Consider the following 17,815-nt stretch of genomic DNA (forward strand, 5'->3'; position numbering starts at 1 on the left):
AGCTAGGCCTTAACACATATCAGCATTTCTCTGTGATATCAAATCTGAATACCAATTAAACAACTTTAAAATTTCAATGTCAACTTTATTTTTTTTTATTTTCTTTATTTACATGTAAATTTCTCCATTCCCAGTTTCCCCTCCAAAAAACAAAGAAACAAACAAAAATAACCAAAACAAACCCCTGTTGCCTCCCACTTCCCCATGCCTGCCACCCCGCCCTTTCCCACTTTCTCTGTGTAGCCTGGCTGTCCTAGAACTCATTCTGTAGACCAGGTTGGTCTTGAACTCAGAAATCCTCCTGCCAAGTGCTAGGATTAAAGACATGTGCCACCATTGACCATTTTAATTTTCAGTTAAATGCTCCATCTTAGCAAATCTTTGACAACTAATCCATTCGCTTTTAATTATAATCGTGTGCTTTTCCATCTACACTCCAGTTCCTGAATTACAACTCAGAGGCTTAATTTTAATAAATGCCTAGGCCGTAAAGCTGGCTGGTTCCCCATTAATTCTCAACTTAACATCCCATTTATTCTAAGCTAAGTTCAGCTTCGGGACTGGTTTCCCCTTCTCAGCTACTTCTGTCTGTCTCCTCTTCTTTCTGGTTGGGGGATGGAATTGTCTCTCCTGACTCTTTCCCAACTCTTCAATTCCTACCTGGGCCATTAGCTTTTTATTGGTGCTTCTTCACAGAACACATGAGATGGACCCTACATTTTATTGATTTTTTTTTAATGCAAGCTCTATAAACTTTTTAGTACCCAGTTTATTCATTTTCAACAGTTTAAGCACATCTTTATTTCTACATGAAGAAATTAACCTAAAACAGATAAAATGTCATCTTGTCTACATATTTAAACATGAATTTCTGTTCTCTCTCTCTTTTTTTTCTTCATTCTTTTTCTTTTACTCCTGTTCTCTTAAATCCTCTATTAAAGTGAGGACAATTCCAGTGAATCATTATCACCAGCAGTGCCTCAGGATATAGGTATATTTTAAGCATCATTCCATTTAACTAATTGGAGGACTTTTCTCTTGTTAACATATTTCATATAACAAGAGGAAGGCAGGGTCTCTGAAGTCACATTAAGCTTACTAAACAGATTGTAAAAGTAATTGTTATTCAGTTTTTCTAGGATTATGGTCTTACAACATGGGGTAGGTACAAACACATACACTCATTGCTTCTTTAACATTGTCATAGCCCTTCTTAAATATCTTTGATGTCACTGGGCAGTGGTGGTGCACACCTTTAATCCCAGCGCTTGGGAGGCAGAGCAGGTGGATTTCTGAGTTGAGGCCAGCCTGGTCTACAGAGTGAGTTCCAGAACAGCCAGGGCTACACAGAGAAACCCTGTCTTGAAAAACAAAACAAAACAAACAAACAAACAAAAATACATATATATGTATCTTTGATGTCTTGTTTTTTCTTCAGCTACATTAAGCTTTGATAACCTACCACTGTTAGCTAATACGTATATTTTAAGCACATTTGTTTAGTGTTCATGCAATAGCAATTAAATTTTAGACTATCTCCTTAGGAATGTGCTACTTTATTTTTAATTTTTTTAACCTTCCCTTTTCATTTTCTAATGCTTTTTTGCATAAGACACTGATATGGTTTCTTTGTCTACCTTATAAGATATAATAAAATCTATGTTATCAGCTTTTTATTAATGGCATTATGGGTCTTGGATTCGACTTTAAAATTATTTTGATACTAGTAATCGTATTACTAGAATCAATTGGTTAAGGAATGGAAGGAAATTAATTTGAGTTTGAGGTGGGGAACTGTTGAAAATGTGTGAAAGCAAATGAACTGAACTTATAAGTAAGAAAATAGAAGTTAAGTGGTACATCTTATAAAATGAATAGGCAATAGAAAAATAAAATGGGGCTGGCAAGAATCTCACCATACCTGGTGAATTGAATCCCCAGTGGCCACATAGTCAAGGAGAGAACTGACTCCTACAAGTTGTCCTCTGACCTCCATAACACACACCATGAACATGTGCACCATGACACATGGGCACATACATACAAATACATAATTGTAATAAAAGTTTCTAGGGCCTGGAGAGATGGCTCAGTGGTTAAGAGCACTGACTGTTCTTCCAGAGGTCCTGAGTTCAGTTCCCAGCACCCACATGGTGGCTCACAACCATCTGTAATGGGATCCGATGCCCTCTTCTGGTATGTCTGAAGTCAGCTACAGTGTACTCATGTACCTTAAATAAATAAATCTTTTTTTAAAAAAAGTTTCTAAGTAAAACTGACAGAATTCAAGCTAATATTAGCCGGGGTGGGGGTGTAAACCTATAATTCAAGCATTCTTGAGGCTGAGACGGCAGCACCTGAGTTCAAGGCTACCCTAGACTACTTATATTATGTCTCAAGACAGGGATTAAAAGAGAGAGTGAGAATAACTCATAGTAAAGGTAGTTTTGCTCCATAACTAAATTAAAGAAACAGGAAGAATGAGTAGCAATACAGTTGAAATTCTTACCGTTTGCTAAACAAACTGTCACAGGCTTGTAATCCCAACAGTGGAGGCTAAGACCAAGTGGATTTTAACTTCAAGACTAGTGACATGCTGTCTCAGAAAAAAGGAAAATTATAATGTACTTAAATACATTGTTGCAACCTAGTAAAGTAAGGAAATGTTTTAAGTACATTAATGAAAAGTTATATTTATAATTGTCTCTCATATCTCAGCTTTCCTGTTTATATTTTCACAGCATTTGATGACCAGCGAAGATTCACCAATTATAGAATATTATCCACCTGATTTTAAAACTGATCTAAATGGGAAGCAACAGGAATGGGAAGCTGTGGTATTAATACCCTTTATTGATGAGGTCAGTATATGAAATAATTACATATAAACAGTTAATCTTTTATTTGGGGCAGGCAAAGATAATCTTAGGTGGAATTCCTCAGATACCATCAGACACCTAGTTTTTGAAGCTTGCCTCCTAGGGACCTTCCTGTCTCTTCCTACTAAGCACTTAGATTGCAAGTGTGTGCTACCATTTGCCCAGCCTTTTACATCGGCAAGTTAGGAATCAGACTCAGATCTTGATGGTTTTTATATCTATTACCAACTAAGCTGTTTCCCCAGTCCCTATTATTTGTTGTTTTGATGATGGTCATTCTACTTGGAGTGAGATAGACTCTGAGTTCTCTTCATTTCTCTTTCCCTGATGGCTAAGACTGTTGAGCATGTTTTCATATATTAGCTATTTGGATTGGTTCTTTAGAGAACTGTCTGTCCAGTTCATTTTCCTACTTATTAATGATTTTTTCCTATGTAATTTTTGAGAGTCACTATAGATTCTAGATATTAATCCCCTATCAGATGTATAGTTACCAAAGATTTTCTTCCATTTTATAGGCTATCTTAACTTTTCAGATTGCTTTCTTTACTATCAAAAATATCTTAATTTTGCTCAATCTTGGTTTTGAATTCTTGGGATCATATCCTATGTTCATGGGGTCCTTTCCAAAAGTCTTCACTACCTACTGTTTGTCTTGTTCTGTCATTTCTAAAGCCTTGAAGTGTTGTTTATTTGAGATAACTGATGTTCTTCTTTAATGTAAGTACTTGTAGTCATCAATTTTCATCTTATAACTTCCTTAGCTATACACCAGAATGTGTACTATGTTGTACCTCTATTTTAAATTGATTGTAGAAACTTTTAAAGTTCCTACATGATTTCTTCAATTGCCCACTTCATGCAAGTCTATATTATTCAGTTTCCATGTATTTGTGTGGTTTTCCTAGTTTCTCTTTTTGCTATTGAGGTCTAGTATCATTCCACTATGATTTGACAAGATACAAGGAATTATTTTGAGTCACTCTTTTATGGCTTTTTGAGATGGTCTCATAGTCCAGACTTGACTTGTTGTGTAGCTAAGAATAACCTTAAACTATCCCTCTAGCCTCTGCCTCCCAAGTGCTGGGTCTGATGCGGCACACCTGCATGCTTTTATATTTGTGGCCTAGAATGTGGTCTTAGAGATGGTCCCATGGGTTGCTAAGAATATATATTTGATGTCTCTTGTAGGGAGATATCTCACACATCTATTTTGTCTTGGTATGGCTTAACTCTGGAGTTTCTCTGTTAATTTTTGTATAGATAAGAATACAATACTAAAGTCATCTGTACTAGTCATGGTTCTGAGAAGGAGAACTTATAGAATGAGTATAGATGTGAGATTTATTGGAATTACTTACAGACTACACTCCAGCTAATCCAACAATGGCTGGCTGTAGTTTCTCAGTCCACAAGGATGGATGTCTTACCGATCTTCAGTTTATGTTAAAATTCCAAGGAACTAGGTTCCAATGCCAGTGAAGGAATAGACATGCTAGCAAGGTGAGGGCAAGCTTCCTCCTTCCATGTCCTTAATTAGACTTTCAGCAGAAGATGTGGCCCAGATTAAAGTGTGTCTTCCCTCCTCAAGAGCCACACCAAACATGTGTCTTCCAATCTCAAAGGTCAGCTCTAGAAGTGGATTCACCTAAGCAAAAATAATTTGTCACAGGTGTGCCCTGCATTCTAGACTGTAATTCAATCTAGATTATAGTTCATTCCAGATATAGTCTAGTTGACAACCACAAGTAGCCATCATAGACATCACTATTATCCTATGAAGACCTGTGAGACTTTTTATGCCTATTGGTGTTTATTTTATGAAATTGAGAGCTGAAACATTTAGTGGATGTATCTCAATCATTATATCATCTTGATTAATTTTCCCTTATAATATATAATGGTCTTGTTATCTTTTCTAATTTCGGCTTGAAATCTACCCTTTCAAATATGAGATTATGTATCAGCTTTTTTTCTTCTATTCACTTGACAGGCCGACTTCGAGTCCTTCCGATCACAATTTGTGGGTGCCTTGGCCAGTGAGGTGTTTCTTGGAGAAAACAAACAGTTGGGTCCTGTTTTTCAGTCCAGTCAGCTATAGTCTGCATCTCTTCTTCTTGTTGTTGTTGTCGTCATCGTCTTCTTCTTCTTCGTCTTCTTCTTCTTCTTCTTCTTCTTCTTCTTCTTCTTCTCCTTCTCCTCCTCCTCCTCCTCTTCCTCCTTCTTCTTCTTCTTCTTCTTCTTCTTCTTCTTCTTCTTCTTCTTCTTCTTCTTCTTCTTCTTCTTCTTCCCCTTTCTTCTTCTTTTTCTTCTCCTTCTCCTTCTTTATTTACATTTAAGGTTATTACTGAAAAAGGTTTGCTAATTTCTATAGTTTTCTTAGTGTTTTGGGTGTTGGTCATGGTGGTTTGTTTGTTTAATGTAATCCAGGTTGGTTGGACCAGGTTTTGTTCTCTTTTTCTCCTCTACTAGTGTTAAAGGTTTACTGGTTTTCTATATTGAATCGTGAATTCTTTCTTACTTTTCTTTCATCTGACTCCCTACACATGTGCCACAGCATGTATGCATCTATGTACATGTGTACACACACACACATAATAGTTTAATTTAAAAAAATAAAAATGGGACTAGAGAGATGGCTTAGCAATTAAGAGCACTGACTGCTTTTCCATGCAATCTGGGTTCAATTCCAGCACCCACATGGCCACTCACAGCCGTCTGTAACTCCAGTTTCAGGGGATCCAATGCCCTCCTCTAGCCTCCGCAGGCAACAGGGACATACATAGCACATGAACTTATATGCAAGTAGAACACCTGTACACATAAGTAAACTGAAAATAAAACCAGTCATCAAGTAGAGAGTACTAGAGGAAGGCACATTGTTGTTAACCTCTCACACAAGCAAGCATGCCTGTGTATGTGTACAAATCAGTAAATTATTGAACAAATAAAACTTAAATGTTTATGAACAAGCCTATGCTTTTAGTTTTTATATCAGTTCCTTTTATTTTATTAATTCTTAGTTTTGGTAGCTTTTATCTCTTGATAGCACCACATGCCCAGCTCAGCATATTTCTTTTTAATTCATAACCTGTCTTTCAAGATCTCTTTTTCTGTCTCTGGATATGACTACTTTTTCTTATCCTAAGCTTTCTTTACACTCTGGTAGCTTCTGATTTGCCTTCTTACTCAGTAGTTTCTTCTCTCTGGACCTTTTGTTGTTTATTTTTGTCTCTGGTGTTTTAAGACAGGCAAGTGCATAACTTGATATGTACCTAAGAATGACACTGAACTCTTGTTTTGCTTTTATTTGCTGTGTATGTGTACGTATGTGTGTGCACACACATGTGTATGCATGCACTCATTCATGACATGTTGCACAGGTAGAGGTCAGAACAACCTGTGAGAGTTGATTATCTCCCTCCATCAAATGTGTCCCAGAGACTGAACTCAGGTCATCAGACTGGCAGCAAGTACCCTTGCCTGCTGAACCACCCCATCAGCCCAAGATTTTATTTTTTTCAGAGCAAGATAGTATACAGAGGAGAAAATACTTTTCTGTATGTTGAGATTATTGGATTTTTTTTAATCTCTTACTGTTATTTATATCAGAAGCGATTGTTAGAAGCCATGGAGACATGTAACCACTCCCTCAAAAAAGAAGAGAGAAAAAGAAACCAACACAGTGAGTGCCTAATGTGCTGGTATGATAGAGACACAGAGTTCACCTACTCCTCTCCGTGGCCAGAAAAGTTCCCTGCCATAGAACGATGTTGTACAAGGTAATGGTATTTGGTCACTTTACCAACAATAGAACTCACACACAAACACAGGCTTGAATATCTAATATTTTGTGACAGTCAGTTGATATCTAATAGCCTAGGTATAATAGTTCAAGCCTATAGTCCCAGCTACTTAGGAGTCTGAGGTAGAAGGTTCTTGTTTGAGCCCAGGAGTTCAAAACCAACAACATAACGTGTCCCAGTCTCAGCTCACTAAGCACTCTCTCCATTGGTCATGTCATTCTCCTCCCTAGGCAGGTGCTTACTCTCCCCCCTCCTCCTACATTTAGATACTCTTTCTTCCTAGTATATCTCTGTACTTTATAGACAATTTCTGTTTTAAATGTTTGTATAGTTTTGCTTTCATTGTTCATGTCTCTGTCCCCAGCATTACACCCTAACTCAGCTCTGTCCCCAGCATTACGATACTCTAACTCACCTTTTTACTACCATCCACTACTCAGCCACAGAAAAATCAAGAGCCTCTATTTTGCTCCTTCGATCTGTTTTTTTCATTCTCTTCCCATTAAAATTCCACTCTCATTTTTTTCTCTTTTCTTACCTTCCTGAAAATGTTTGTATATAACAGCAAAGTGAACATTTTCAGTTGTAGTATTTATTTTTTGTAAAAATAAAAAGAAACATAAATAGATTATGAAATGTTAATCTTTTAGAACATGAAAGAGATTGCTGTTGTGCTTTGTTTCCCTTTGTATATGAGTATGAGTATAGGTTGATATCTCTCTCACTCATTCTGTACTTGTATTTATTCATTTATTCATTTATTTTGAGATAGATTCTCTCACTGAATCTGGAAGTCAACAATTTCGTTAGACTGGCTAGCCAACAACTGCAGGGATCCTCCTGTCCCAGCTCCCCAGCACTGGGATTGCAGAGACATGCTACTACACCTGCCTTTTAAGTGCATGCTGGGCATTGAACTTAGGTCCTCAAGTTTGAGAGGCAAGCATTTTACTGCCTGAACCATCTCCTTGCCCCTCAGTTATTAAAAATAAATTGTATGTAGCTTGTCCTAAATTAGTGGGATAAAAAAACCTTAACTTAGTGATCTACAGGGCTAATAGTATCTAGACTAGTAACAACAGGGAAGCTAGATTGCTCTTATTTCTTTGTTTATCTTTGCTTTACTTCAGGGTTTTTGTCATAATATTTTTCATTGTTTTTTTTATATTTGTGTTGCATGTGAGTGTGTATGTGTATATGTATGTGTTCAGATGCTTGTGTGCTTATGAACAAGTATGCTAAAGGATCAAAGGACAACTTTTGGGAGTCAGTTCTCTCTTTTTACCGTGTGGATCCTAGAAAGTGCCTTTACCCACTTCATTGCTCCTCATCTGTTTCTTGTTGGATTGGTTGGCTGGCTGGCTTTTCGTGGGAGACAGGATTTTATTCTATAGTTCAGAACAGCTCTGAACTCAGAACAATCCATCCACCTACCTCAGCCTCCCTAGTTTGGGAATATAGGTACAAACTACTATGCCCATATTTTCTGTGAAGGAATAATTTGTGTGTGTTTGTGTGTCTGTGTGTCTGTGTTGCTGGTAGTGGTGGCGGGTTTTTTGTTTTTGTTTTTTGGTTTGGTTTTTTTTTGGTTTTTTTGTTTTGTTTTGGTTTTGTTTTGGTTTTTTCAAGACAGGGTTTCTCTGTGTAGCCTTGGCTGTCCTGGAACTCACTCTGTAGACCAGGCTGGCCTCGAACTCAGAAATCCACCTGCCTCTGCCTCCCAAGTGCTGGGATTAAAGGAGTGCGTCACCACCGCCTGGCCAGTGGTGGTGTTTATTTAGATAGGGCCTCACTATCTTTTTTAGGCTGGCTTAGAACTCATTCTGTAATTCACACTGACCTTGAATTTGTCATCTCCTGCCTCTGCTTCTCACATATTGGAATTATAGATATGTGCCACCACACGTCTCTCTTTTAAAGGAACAGTGATTCTTGTGAAATAATCAAGAAAAAGTTGAAAGCTATAATTGCTTATAATGTTTGAATTTTAAGTTTAATACTTTGATTTATTTTCTAGGTATAAAATAATATCATTAGATGCTTGGCGAGTAGACATAAACAAGAACAAAATAACAAGGGTTGACCAGAAGGCATTATATTTCTGTGGATTCCCTACTTTGAAACACATCAAACATAAAGTCAGTGGCTATTTAATTCAGACTTTTTTCACTTTATTAAAAGTGAAGTGATTATAAAGAATTAAAATTAAAATTTTTGAATTCTTTTAAAGTTTTTTTTGAAGAAAAGTGGTGTTCAAGTATTCCAGCAGAGTAGTCGTGGTGAAAACTTGATGTTGGAAATTTCAGTGAATGCAGAACCAGATGAACTTGTAAGTACTATTTATAGAATATTTGCCATGCATAAAACTGCTTATATCTGCCAAATTGTTTATGTGCCATAACTCAGATTCAACTTTAAAAATGGTCCTAAAAGCCTTCCTAAGTAGTGCCATGAATGACATCTGAAGAGGAGATAAACTGTGCTGGCTGGTGCTTAGGGACATATTATGAGCAGAGGCTCGAGCCAGGTGCTGAGAGATGTTAGGACAGGGAGGGAAAAGCATTCTTGTTGAAGTATTCTCAACTTCAGAATAAATAGCTATGATGCGTTATCTTTTTTTTTTTTAACCTTTATATCTAACAGAAAACTGAAGCAGTTTATGGAGGATATTGAATACCAGGCTAAGGAGTTTGTATTTACTCCTGTGGCTGTTATTTTGAAATTGATATCTTCTTTTTTTTTTCCCATTTTTCGAGACAGGGTTTCTCTGTATATCCCTGGCTGTCCTGGAACTCACTCTGTAGACCAGGCTGGCCTCGAACTCAGAAATCTGCCTGCCTCTGCCTCCCAAGTGGTGGGATTAAAGGTGTGCGCCACCACTGCCCGTAATATCACCATAAAGATTAATCTGATAGCAATATTCTAGAGTAAATTGAAAAAAGAAGAAAAGAATAGTAAAACCTACAAATTCAGAGTTTGTAGCCTTAATTGGTAAGGATATAAGTAAAGTAACAATAGGTCTAGGACAATAGTAACTGTGACTGAGCTGTAATATTAGCTTGCTGGACAAGGAAAGTTAAAATACTGAAGTTGTTGGTTTGGGAGATTAATCATGATCAAATCTTAAGGTGGTTACTAAGATAACTAACTAGAGCTATCCTCGTAACCTTTCTTGACCAGTGTTTCACAAAGATGGAACTCAGTTTCAAAAGCTGCTGATACACTTAAATTCCTCAAGCTAGAGGTTGGAGAGAGATGTTGTTAGGGTAAGTTCCCAGCAGATGACTGATGGCTGAGGCCTTGAAATTTATTTCCCAAAACAAGGTTACACTCAATGTTCACAATCTCAACATTAAAGAGAATACCTGGGCTGGGGAGATGACTTGAATTGTCACTCTTGGAGAAGACCTAGATTTGGTTCCAAGCATCTACAACATCTATAAGTCCAGTTCCAAGGTATCTAATACTATCTTGTGGCTTCTGTAGGCACTAAGCACATTTGGTGTGAACATACATAGATGTTAGCGAAACACTCATACACATAAATAAGACTTTTAAAAAAATACTTGTTTATTTATTTAGTATGAATACAGTGTTCTGCCTACATGTATGCCTGCAGGCCAGAAGAGGGCACCAGATCACAGTATAGATGTTTGTGAGCCATCATGTGATTGATTGCTGGGAATTGAATCCAGGACATCTGAAAGAGCATCCAGTGCTCTTAACCTGTGAGCCATTTCTCCAGCCCAAATAAATCTTTAAAAAAAAAAAACAAAAACAAATGAAAGGGAAAAAATTAAGTACCCACAATAATAAAGACTGCAAAGGAACCAGTTTAGCTGACATTGAGGACACAGAAATTACAAAGAATGATTCCCAAGTTAAATGGCATCACAAAGACTTGGGGCCAAAGCTTTATGTTTGTAAAACCTTGAAGGAAAGTAAAAACTGAAACAGTGTCTGAATTTTACTGCAGTGAATTGATGAGTGCAGAAGTTCAATTCTTAAAGATGGGAGAAAGAAGAGTCTGTGGTTGGAGCTAGAAAGACAGCCCAGCACTTAGAGTGCTTTCTGTCCTTGTGCAGGCCTAGACTGCTGTTCCAGCGCCCATCTCAGCTGCTCTAACCCCAGCTCCTGGGATCTGGTGCCCACTCGGGCCACCATGAGTACCTCACACCAGTCATGTACACATAAAATTAAAATGGACTTTCTTAGCTGCTACGTGTCTTTAATCCCAGCACTCCAGAGGCAGAGGCAGGTGGATCTCTGTGAGTATAAGGCCAGCCTGGTCTACATAGTTTCCAGCCAATCAAAGCTACATATCAAAACCCTGTCTCAACAAAAGTAAAAGGGAGACTTTTATTTAAAAAAAAAAAAAAAAAAAAACGACTTTATTAGTACAAAGAGAGCTGAAAGCATAACTGTAGGCAAAGATGTGGAAGATATATCTACAGAGAACATAGAACTCCTGGGGTTTCTTCCTGCTTTTGAAATGGAAAAGGATTCATATAATAGCAACATCGCATGTGACATAATAGTGGATTTCACTTCAAGCTTCAGAAAGAATTAATCTGGGACAGAAAGGTGCTTTTTTTTTTTCAAAACTTAACTGAAAATAAGGGGCTGAGAGAAAAAATGAATATAGACAAAGGAAAGAATAATTGAGGGAACTTAGTTCTAGTGTTGAAACTTGCTTTCTTTGACAGCATTGTTTTTCTGTAGTTTTAGATATTCACTTTAAGAAAAATCTGATTATTGAGCAGAATATAAAAATAATCAACTCATTGCTTAAAAATTTTTGTTTCACATTTGAAATGTAAATAAAGAAAATAAAAGAAATTTTCAAAAAAAAAATTTGTTTCTGTTATGAGACAGGATATAATGTATCCCAGGCTGGCCTCAAATTCCCTAAAAAAGTGAGGATGACCTTGAAGTCCTGATCCTCTTGCCTCTTTCCCAAGTTTAGGATAAAAAGCAAACCCCACTGTGCCCTGTTATGTAGTAGTAAGGGCTGAACTAGGCTGTGTGAATGCTAAGAAAGCATCTGCCAGCTCAGCTTAGGATGTAACTCTGCTAGTGGAGTGCCTTCCTGGATGCGCAGAGCCCTAGCTCAGATCCCCAGAACCATACTAAACGGCACATCTATAACCCCAACACTTGGTAAGTGCAAGCAGGAAATTCAACATAATCCTTTGTACTTAGCAAGTTCTAGGCCATCCTAGACTTCAAGAGTCCTTTCTTGTTTCAAAACAAACAGCAAACAAGCAAACAAAAAAACCTTAAATGTAATTTTAAAGATAAATAAAATTTATGTTTAAATTTTAGGTTTTTTTAAAGCTGAAATTTTACTTAAGATACTACTTAATGTAGAATATTTTACAGGATTTTACACTACTATGTATATTTTTTCTTTATTTTCAGCAGTTCATGGAAGACATTATCTATTCTGCTCATAAAGGAAAATATAATTTAATTAAATTTTCTGAAAGGAATAAAACCAAAATTTGGAACTGTGTCCCCTAACTTCAAATCTGATGTTCGTTTTTGTTAACATGCCACGTAGTGATATGAGAAACTTCTTTTTCTTATATTTCTTAGATGCTGCCTTAAGTATCAACCAAAATGAATCTAAAGAGACATCACTACTATTCTTTTCAGTCTCCTTTCTTATCAGAGAAGTAAGAAAGATAAATATGAATCTAACAAGTAAATTCAGAATTTTCCTAGTTAAAGGAATTTTGTCATCACTAATCCATCTCATTCATTTTACAATTTAAGCTAAATGGAACTGCAGAATTTGCCTCTGAAAAGTTTTCTCTTGAACTTAAACCATGAATGAACTTTTCTGGTTTTGCTTTTTAGAGTATAGAGAACATAGCTTCATCAGTGCTGGGAAAGTCGGTCTTTGTTAACTGGCCTCATCTTGAAGAAGCCAGAGTTGTGGCAGTATCAGATGGTGAAACTAAGTAAGATACAATTTATGGTTCCTCTGTTAAATTTGCTTTGCTCTTTCATAACGTGTTTATTTTGAATGATAAAATTATTATAAGAACATTTATACTGTGGTCCAAAATGATACACCATTTGAATGTCAACCACTGTTGACACTTAATTTTATGCATTGCTTGGAATGTATTAGATTCATTATATTGTGTTAGTTTCTTTTCTTCTTAATAGGTTGGAGGTTTTATAACCTAGTTCTTTTCCAAGCAGTAACCATTGTATTATTTAGCAAGTATATTTATCTTTCTGATAATTAGTAACATATATAGCCTTTCATTTTCTATATTCTTCCCAGATTCTATTTCAATAATATACTGATTTATTTAGTATGTATGTGTATATGTATAATGGATGACGGGGGTGCAGTGGAAGTCGGTGGACAACATTGGGTAGTTTGTTCTCTACTTCTGCCATAGACTCTGGGTGCTATCTGGCCTGTGCAATAAGGTGCTTCTACCTGCTAAAATAGGTAGTACATTATTTTTTAAAACAAAGCAATGAGTCAGAAGCTTGCTGTGTTGCCTTGGCTTATCTGGAACACACTATGTTGCCTTGTGGTTTGTTTGGTTGGTTTGTTTGATTGATTGATTGGGTTTTGTTTTGTTTTGTTTTGATTCATTCATTTTATGTATGTATATGGGTGTTTTGCCTGCAGATATGTTTTTGTGTCATGTGTATAACTGTTGTCTGTGAAGACCAAAAGAGGGTATAGGACTGGAGTTTTAAATAGTTATTAGCTTTCACATGAATGCTCAAAATCAAGGCTAGGTCCTCTGGAAGAGCAGCCATCTTGAATACTGAACCTTCTCTCAAGTCCCCCTTGTCTTATTTTTTAAGAATAATTTGAGCCATTTTATTTACATTCATATTCTCTTAATCAATGAATAGTTAGGCAGATCTTTCTCACTTTAAATTTATTTCATATAAATCTTGTCATCTTTCTTACTTGTGTATAACTAAAACTAAGTTTTGTTTAAAGAAATTGGATCAGGGTTGTTATTTTTTGGTTATTACATGCCAAAAAGTATCTTCACACATCGGTTTTTGATTTTAGAAGGCCAGTCATTTGTCCACTCTCCTTTTAGGGGACACAGTTTCCTAGCACTGCATACATTCCCTAGCGTGCTTTTTAACGACGACATTAATAAAAAGCCGCTGTCATTTGAGTCTTTGCTCTCACTGGTGTTAGTTTCCTGTGAGAAATCTTGAGGATCATTTTTTGGATCAGTAAACTTTAGTTCTCTCTTTTAGATGTAGTCGAGATCGCTAATATTTTCTTTAAAATATTTTATGGTTTTATTATCTTTTACAATAAGTCAGTGATCTATTTTAAATGAATTTTTGCATAATTTAACATATTTAGGTTGTATAATATATTTGTCCACAAAAATCATTTCTTAAAGATTATCTTTGCTTTGTTGGATTGTTTTTATCAAAAGATGGCTAGAGCAGCTGGAGAGAGTCCTCAGCAGTGGAGAGCCCTTACCTCTTGCAGAGGACCTGAGTTTAGTTCCTGCTCTCACAGCCATCGCTAATTCCAGTTGCAGGGATCCAAAGTCTCTTCAGGCCTCTTCAGGGCAAATACATGCATGCAGACTTTGATACTTTACACATAAAAATGAAATACATGTTTAAAAAATAATAGAAAACAAAAGTTACAGCCTGAGAATCTGGATCAATGGGAGAGCTTTTATCTACTATGCACAGAGCCCTGGCATGACAGCAACCATGACAGCTGAATGTATTTGTGTGGATGTTTTTCTGGTTCTCTAATCTACTCATGTTTATGAACTCTTTATTCCAATTTCTTGATTACTATAACCATATGCCAAGTCTTAACATAAAAGTGGTGCATTTGACATTTTTTTCTTAAACCATTTTCTTTTTTAAATCATTAAAACTGAGGCTGGTGAGATGGCTCAGTGGGTAAGAGCACTGACTGCTCTTCCAAAGGTCCTGAGTTCTGATCCCAGCAACCACATGATGGCTCACAACCACCCGTAAGGAGATCTGATGCCCTTTTCTGGAACATCTAAAGACAGCTACAGTGTACTTATTTATAATAATAAATAAATCTCTGGGTCAGAGCGAGCAGGGACTGAGGGAGCGGGGCTGACCTGAGCAAGCATGGTCAACTGGGGTGAACAGAGGTCCTAAAAGTCAATTCCCAACAACCAGATGAAGGCTCCCAACTATCTGTACAGCTGCAGTATGTACTCATATGCATAAAATAAATAAATACATCTTTTAAGAAATCATTAAAATGGTTTTAGCTCTTCTAATTTGATTCTTCTTTAAGACAGATTGTTCTATATCTGTGAATATTGAAGACATTTTAATAGAAATTTTATTAAATATAAAGGACATAATCAGTCATACTCATAATCCCAGCACTCTAAGCTAAGGCATGAAGATCTCTACAAATTTAAGGCTAGCCCAGGGTACAAGGAGGTTCAAGGCTAGCTTGTACTACATAGCTGTCCCCTGTCTTGAAAGAAAGATGTGGGAAGAGAAGAGAAAAGAGATGGGATAAGGGGAGCTTAAAAATAAGAAAAAGAAAAAATTTTATAATGAATTTGGGGAAGTTTGATACTTTTGCTAATCCGTGAATGCAATATGCTTCTTCATTATTTAAAGCTTTGATTTTTTTAATTAGTGTTCTATTTTTTTCATTATACAGATAATATATGCATTTTGTTCTGTTTATACCTAAATATTTCATCTTTTCTTGAGGTGAGACAGGATCTTGCTGTGTTGTGTAGGCTGGTCTCAAATTAATGGAATCAAGATATCCTTTTCCCCAGTTACTCAAGTTGCTGGGCATCCAGGGGCATACCAACATGAAAACATAGGACATTTCCACACATCTTTATTATCTAGTTTATATTATTGTATTTTAAAAAAAAATAAAGGTTTGAGTTTGCAGATTTGGGGTTTTGCAATTGCACCATGTAAATTTTTTTTACTCTGAACACTAACTCTCCATTAACTCTACATTAAAGCACAAGTTTGGGCTTATATAATTTTTACATTGTTTTTATTTCTAAGGTTTTACATAGAAGAACCTCCTGGAACACAGAAAGTTTATTTGGGAAAAACTGCCCCACCATCTAAAGTCATCCAACTTACAGATAAAGAACAATCGAACTGGACTAAAGAAATACAAGGAATTTCAGAACAGTGAGTATCATAGAGAATGTGGTTGATAGCTAGAGAAATGTCTCAGACATTAGGAGCACTGGCTTCTCTTAACAGAGTTGGGCCCTGGTTCAGTTATCAGTGCCCATGCAGCAGCTCACTCATTCTTTAACTGTGGTCACCACAGGCACCGTGCACATACATAGTACCCAGACAAACATGTAGGCAAAAATCCATACACATTAAATAAATATATTTTTAAAAAATAATGTAGTTGAATGTGATGGCACACAATTTTAATTACCACACTCAGGAAGCTGAGGCAGGAGGATTGTGAGACTAATTCACTCCTCTTAGCACAGTGTCATATCTATGCCTCAGAGATGCAGATAAAGAGGACCAGCGCTGGGACATAGCTCAGTATGTTCAAGGCCTGCTCAATCACTCAAGCCATTCAAAAAAAGAGTAAGATTGGAGTGTTTAAAAGTCTGCCAATTTTAACTGAAAGGAAATGACTCTGTAAGGAAGAGGTAGCCATGTAAAGTTTCTATCACATCTAAGTAAGAACTGCGCCCTGGCAGTGAGGAACATTGAGATCCTCCTCTGTCTGCTGAGTTTCACAATACCTTTTTTTCACTCTCTTTTAAATTTAAATTTTTCCTTACGATTATTTTGTGTGTGTGTGTTTGTGTGTGTGTGTGTGTGTGTGTGTGTGTGTGTGTGTTTAGCCTTCCTTGAATGTGGAGTTTTTACAGATTAATATATTATTCAGTCACAAAATCGGTGGAGAAATAATCCATAGACTAAAATCAGTGCCATCAAAGGTTTTTTAGCAGCAGTTCTCAAGCTGGGGATCACAACCCCTCAGTGGGTTAAGTGATCCTTCCACAGGAGTGACCTAAGATGCTTGGAAACACAGATATATTTATGTTATGATTCATAACAGTAAGAAAATTACAGTTATGAATAGCAACAAAATAATTTTATGGTTGGGGGCACCACCCCACAAGGAACTAGCTGTGTTAAAGGTCCCAGCATTAAGAAGACTGCGGAGCACTGCATTATAGGGTGTTGAGAACTGCCATGCATTTGTTTGCAATGATACAGGTGTTTGATTGTAATTGGTTTAATTGATGATTATCACTGGAACTATATGCATACTTCTACATATAGATCTTTCTTTTTTATTCTTCCTTTAGATATCTAAGAAGAAAGGGAATAATAATAAATGAAACATCTGCTGTTGTGTATGCTCAATTACTCACAGGTCGTAAATATCAAATCAATCAGAATGGTGAAGTTCGTCTAGAAAAACAGTGGTCAAAACAAATTCTTCCTTTTGTTTATCAAACTATTGTTAAGGTAAAGTTCCCCAAATCTCAGTTCTCTCTCAATGTGTACTGTAACACACTGTATAAAAAGTCCTGCCAGAAAGGCCATGCACACACCTGTAATCCCATCTGCTTGGGAGAGTGAAGTAGAAACATTACAGGTTCAAGGTCTGTCTAAGCCAGATAGTGAGTTCAAGGCCAACCTAGACAGCTGGACAACTTAGCACAAACATGTCTCAAAAGAAAAATTTCTTAAAGTACTCCAGGTACAGCTCAGAAACAGACTACTTGCCTAGCATTCATGAAGTCCTAGATGTTTGAAGACTCAGCAATGAAAGAAAAAAAGAGAAAGCTATATCAGCCTCCTGTAGAGGCTCACAGCCATCCATTGGACTGAGTACAGGGTCCCCAATGAAGGAGCTAGAGAAAGGACCCAAGGAGCTGAAGGGTTTGCAGCCCCTTAGGATGAACAACAATATGAACTAACCAGTACCCTCAGAGCTCCCAGGGACTAAACCACCAACCAAAGAGTACACATGGTGGGACTGATTGCTCTGGCAGCATTGTGTATAGTAGAGGATTGCAAAGTTGATCATCAGTGGGAAGAGAGGCCCTTGGCCCTGTGAAGGTTCTATGCCCCAGTGTAGGGGAATGCCAG

The 17,815-nt window shown here is 36.8% G+C and overlaps 1 protein-coding gene across 1 annotated transcript in view; it reads left to right on the forward strand.

Annotated features, from left to right (window-relative positions):
* The window catches only part of Xrn1 (5'-3' exoribonuclease 1), a 112,746-nt gene that overhangs the window by 32,191 nt on the left and 62,740 nt on the right, over window positions 1–17,815 (forward strand). Inside the window, exons 14-20 of the mRNA XM_031345724.1 lie at window positions 2,742–2,861; window positions 6,492–6,661; window positions 8,703–8,823; window positions 8,916–9,014; window positions 12,548–12,651; window positions 15,737–15,868; window positions 17,026–17,188. Of these exons, the coding sequence (XP_031201584.1) occupies window positions 2,742–2,861; window positions 6,492–6,661; window positions 8,703–8,823; window positions 8,916–9,014; window positions 12,548–12,651; window positions 15,737–15,868; window positions 17,026–17,188 (909 nt within the window). The remainder of the gene's footprint in view (window positions 1–2,741; window positions 2,862–6,491; window positions 6,662–8,702; window positions 8,824–8,915; window positions 9,015–12,547; window positions 12,652–15,736; window positions 15,869–17,025; window positions 17,189–17,815) is intronic.

The sequence above is a fragment of the Mastomys coucha genome, unplaced genomic scaffold (genome assembly GCF_008632895.1).
Source record: "Mastomys coucha isolate ucsf_1 unplaced genomic scaffold, UCSF_Mcou_1 pScaffold23, whole genome shotgun sequence".
Taxonomy (NCBI): Eukaryota; Metazoa; Chordata; class Mammalia; order Rodentia; family Muridae; genus Mastomys; species Mastomys coucha.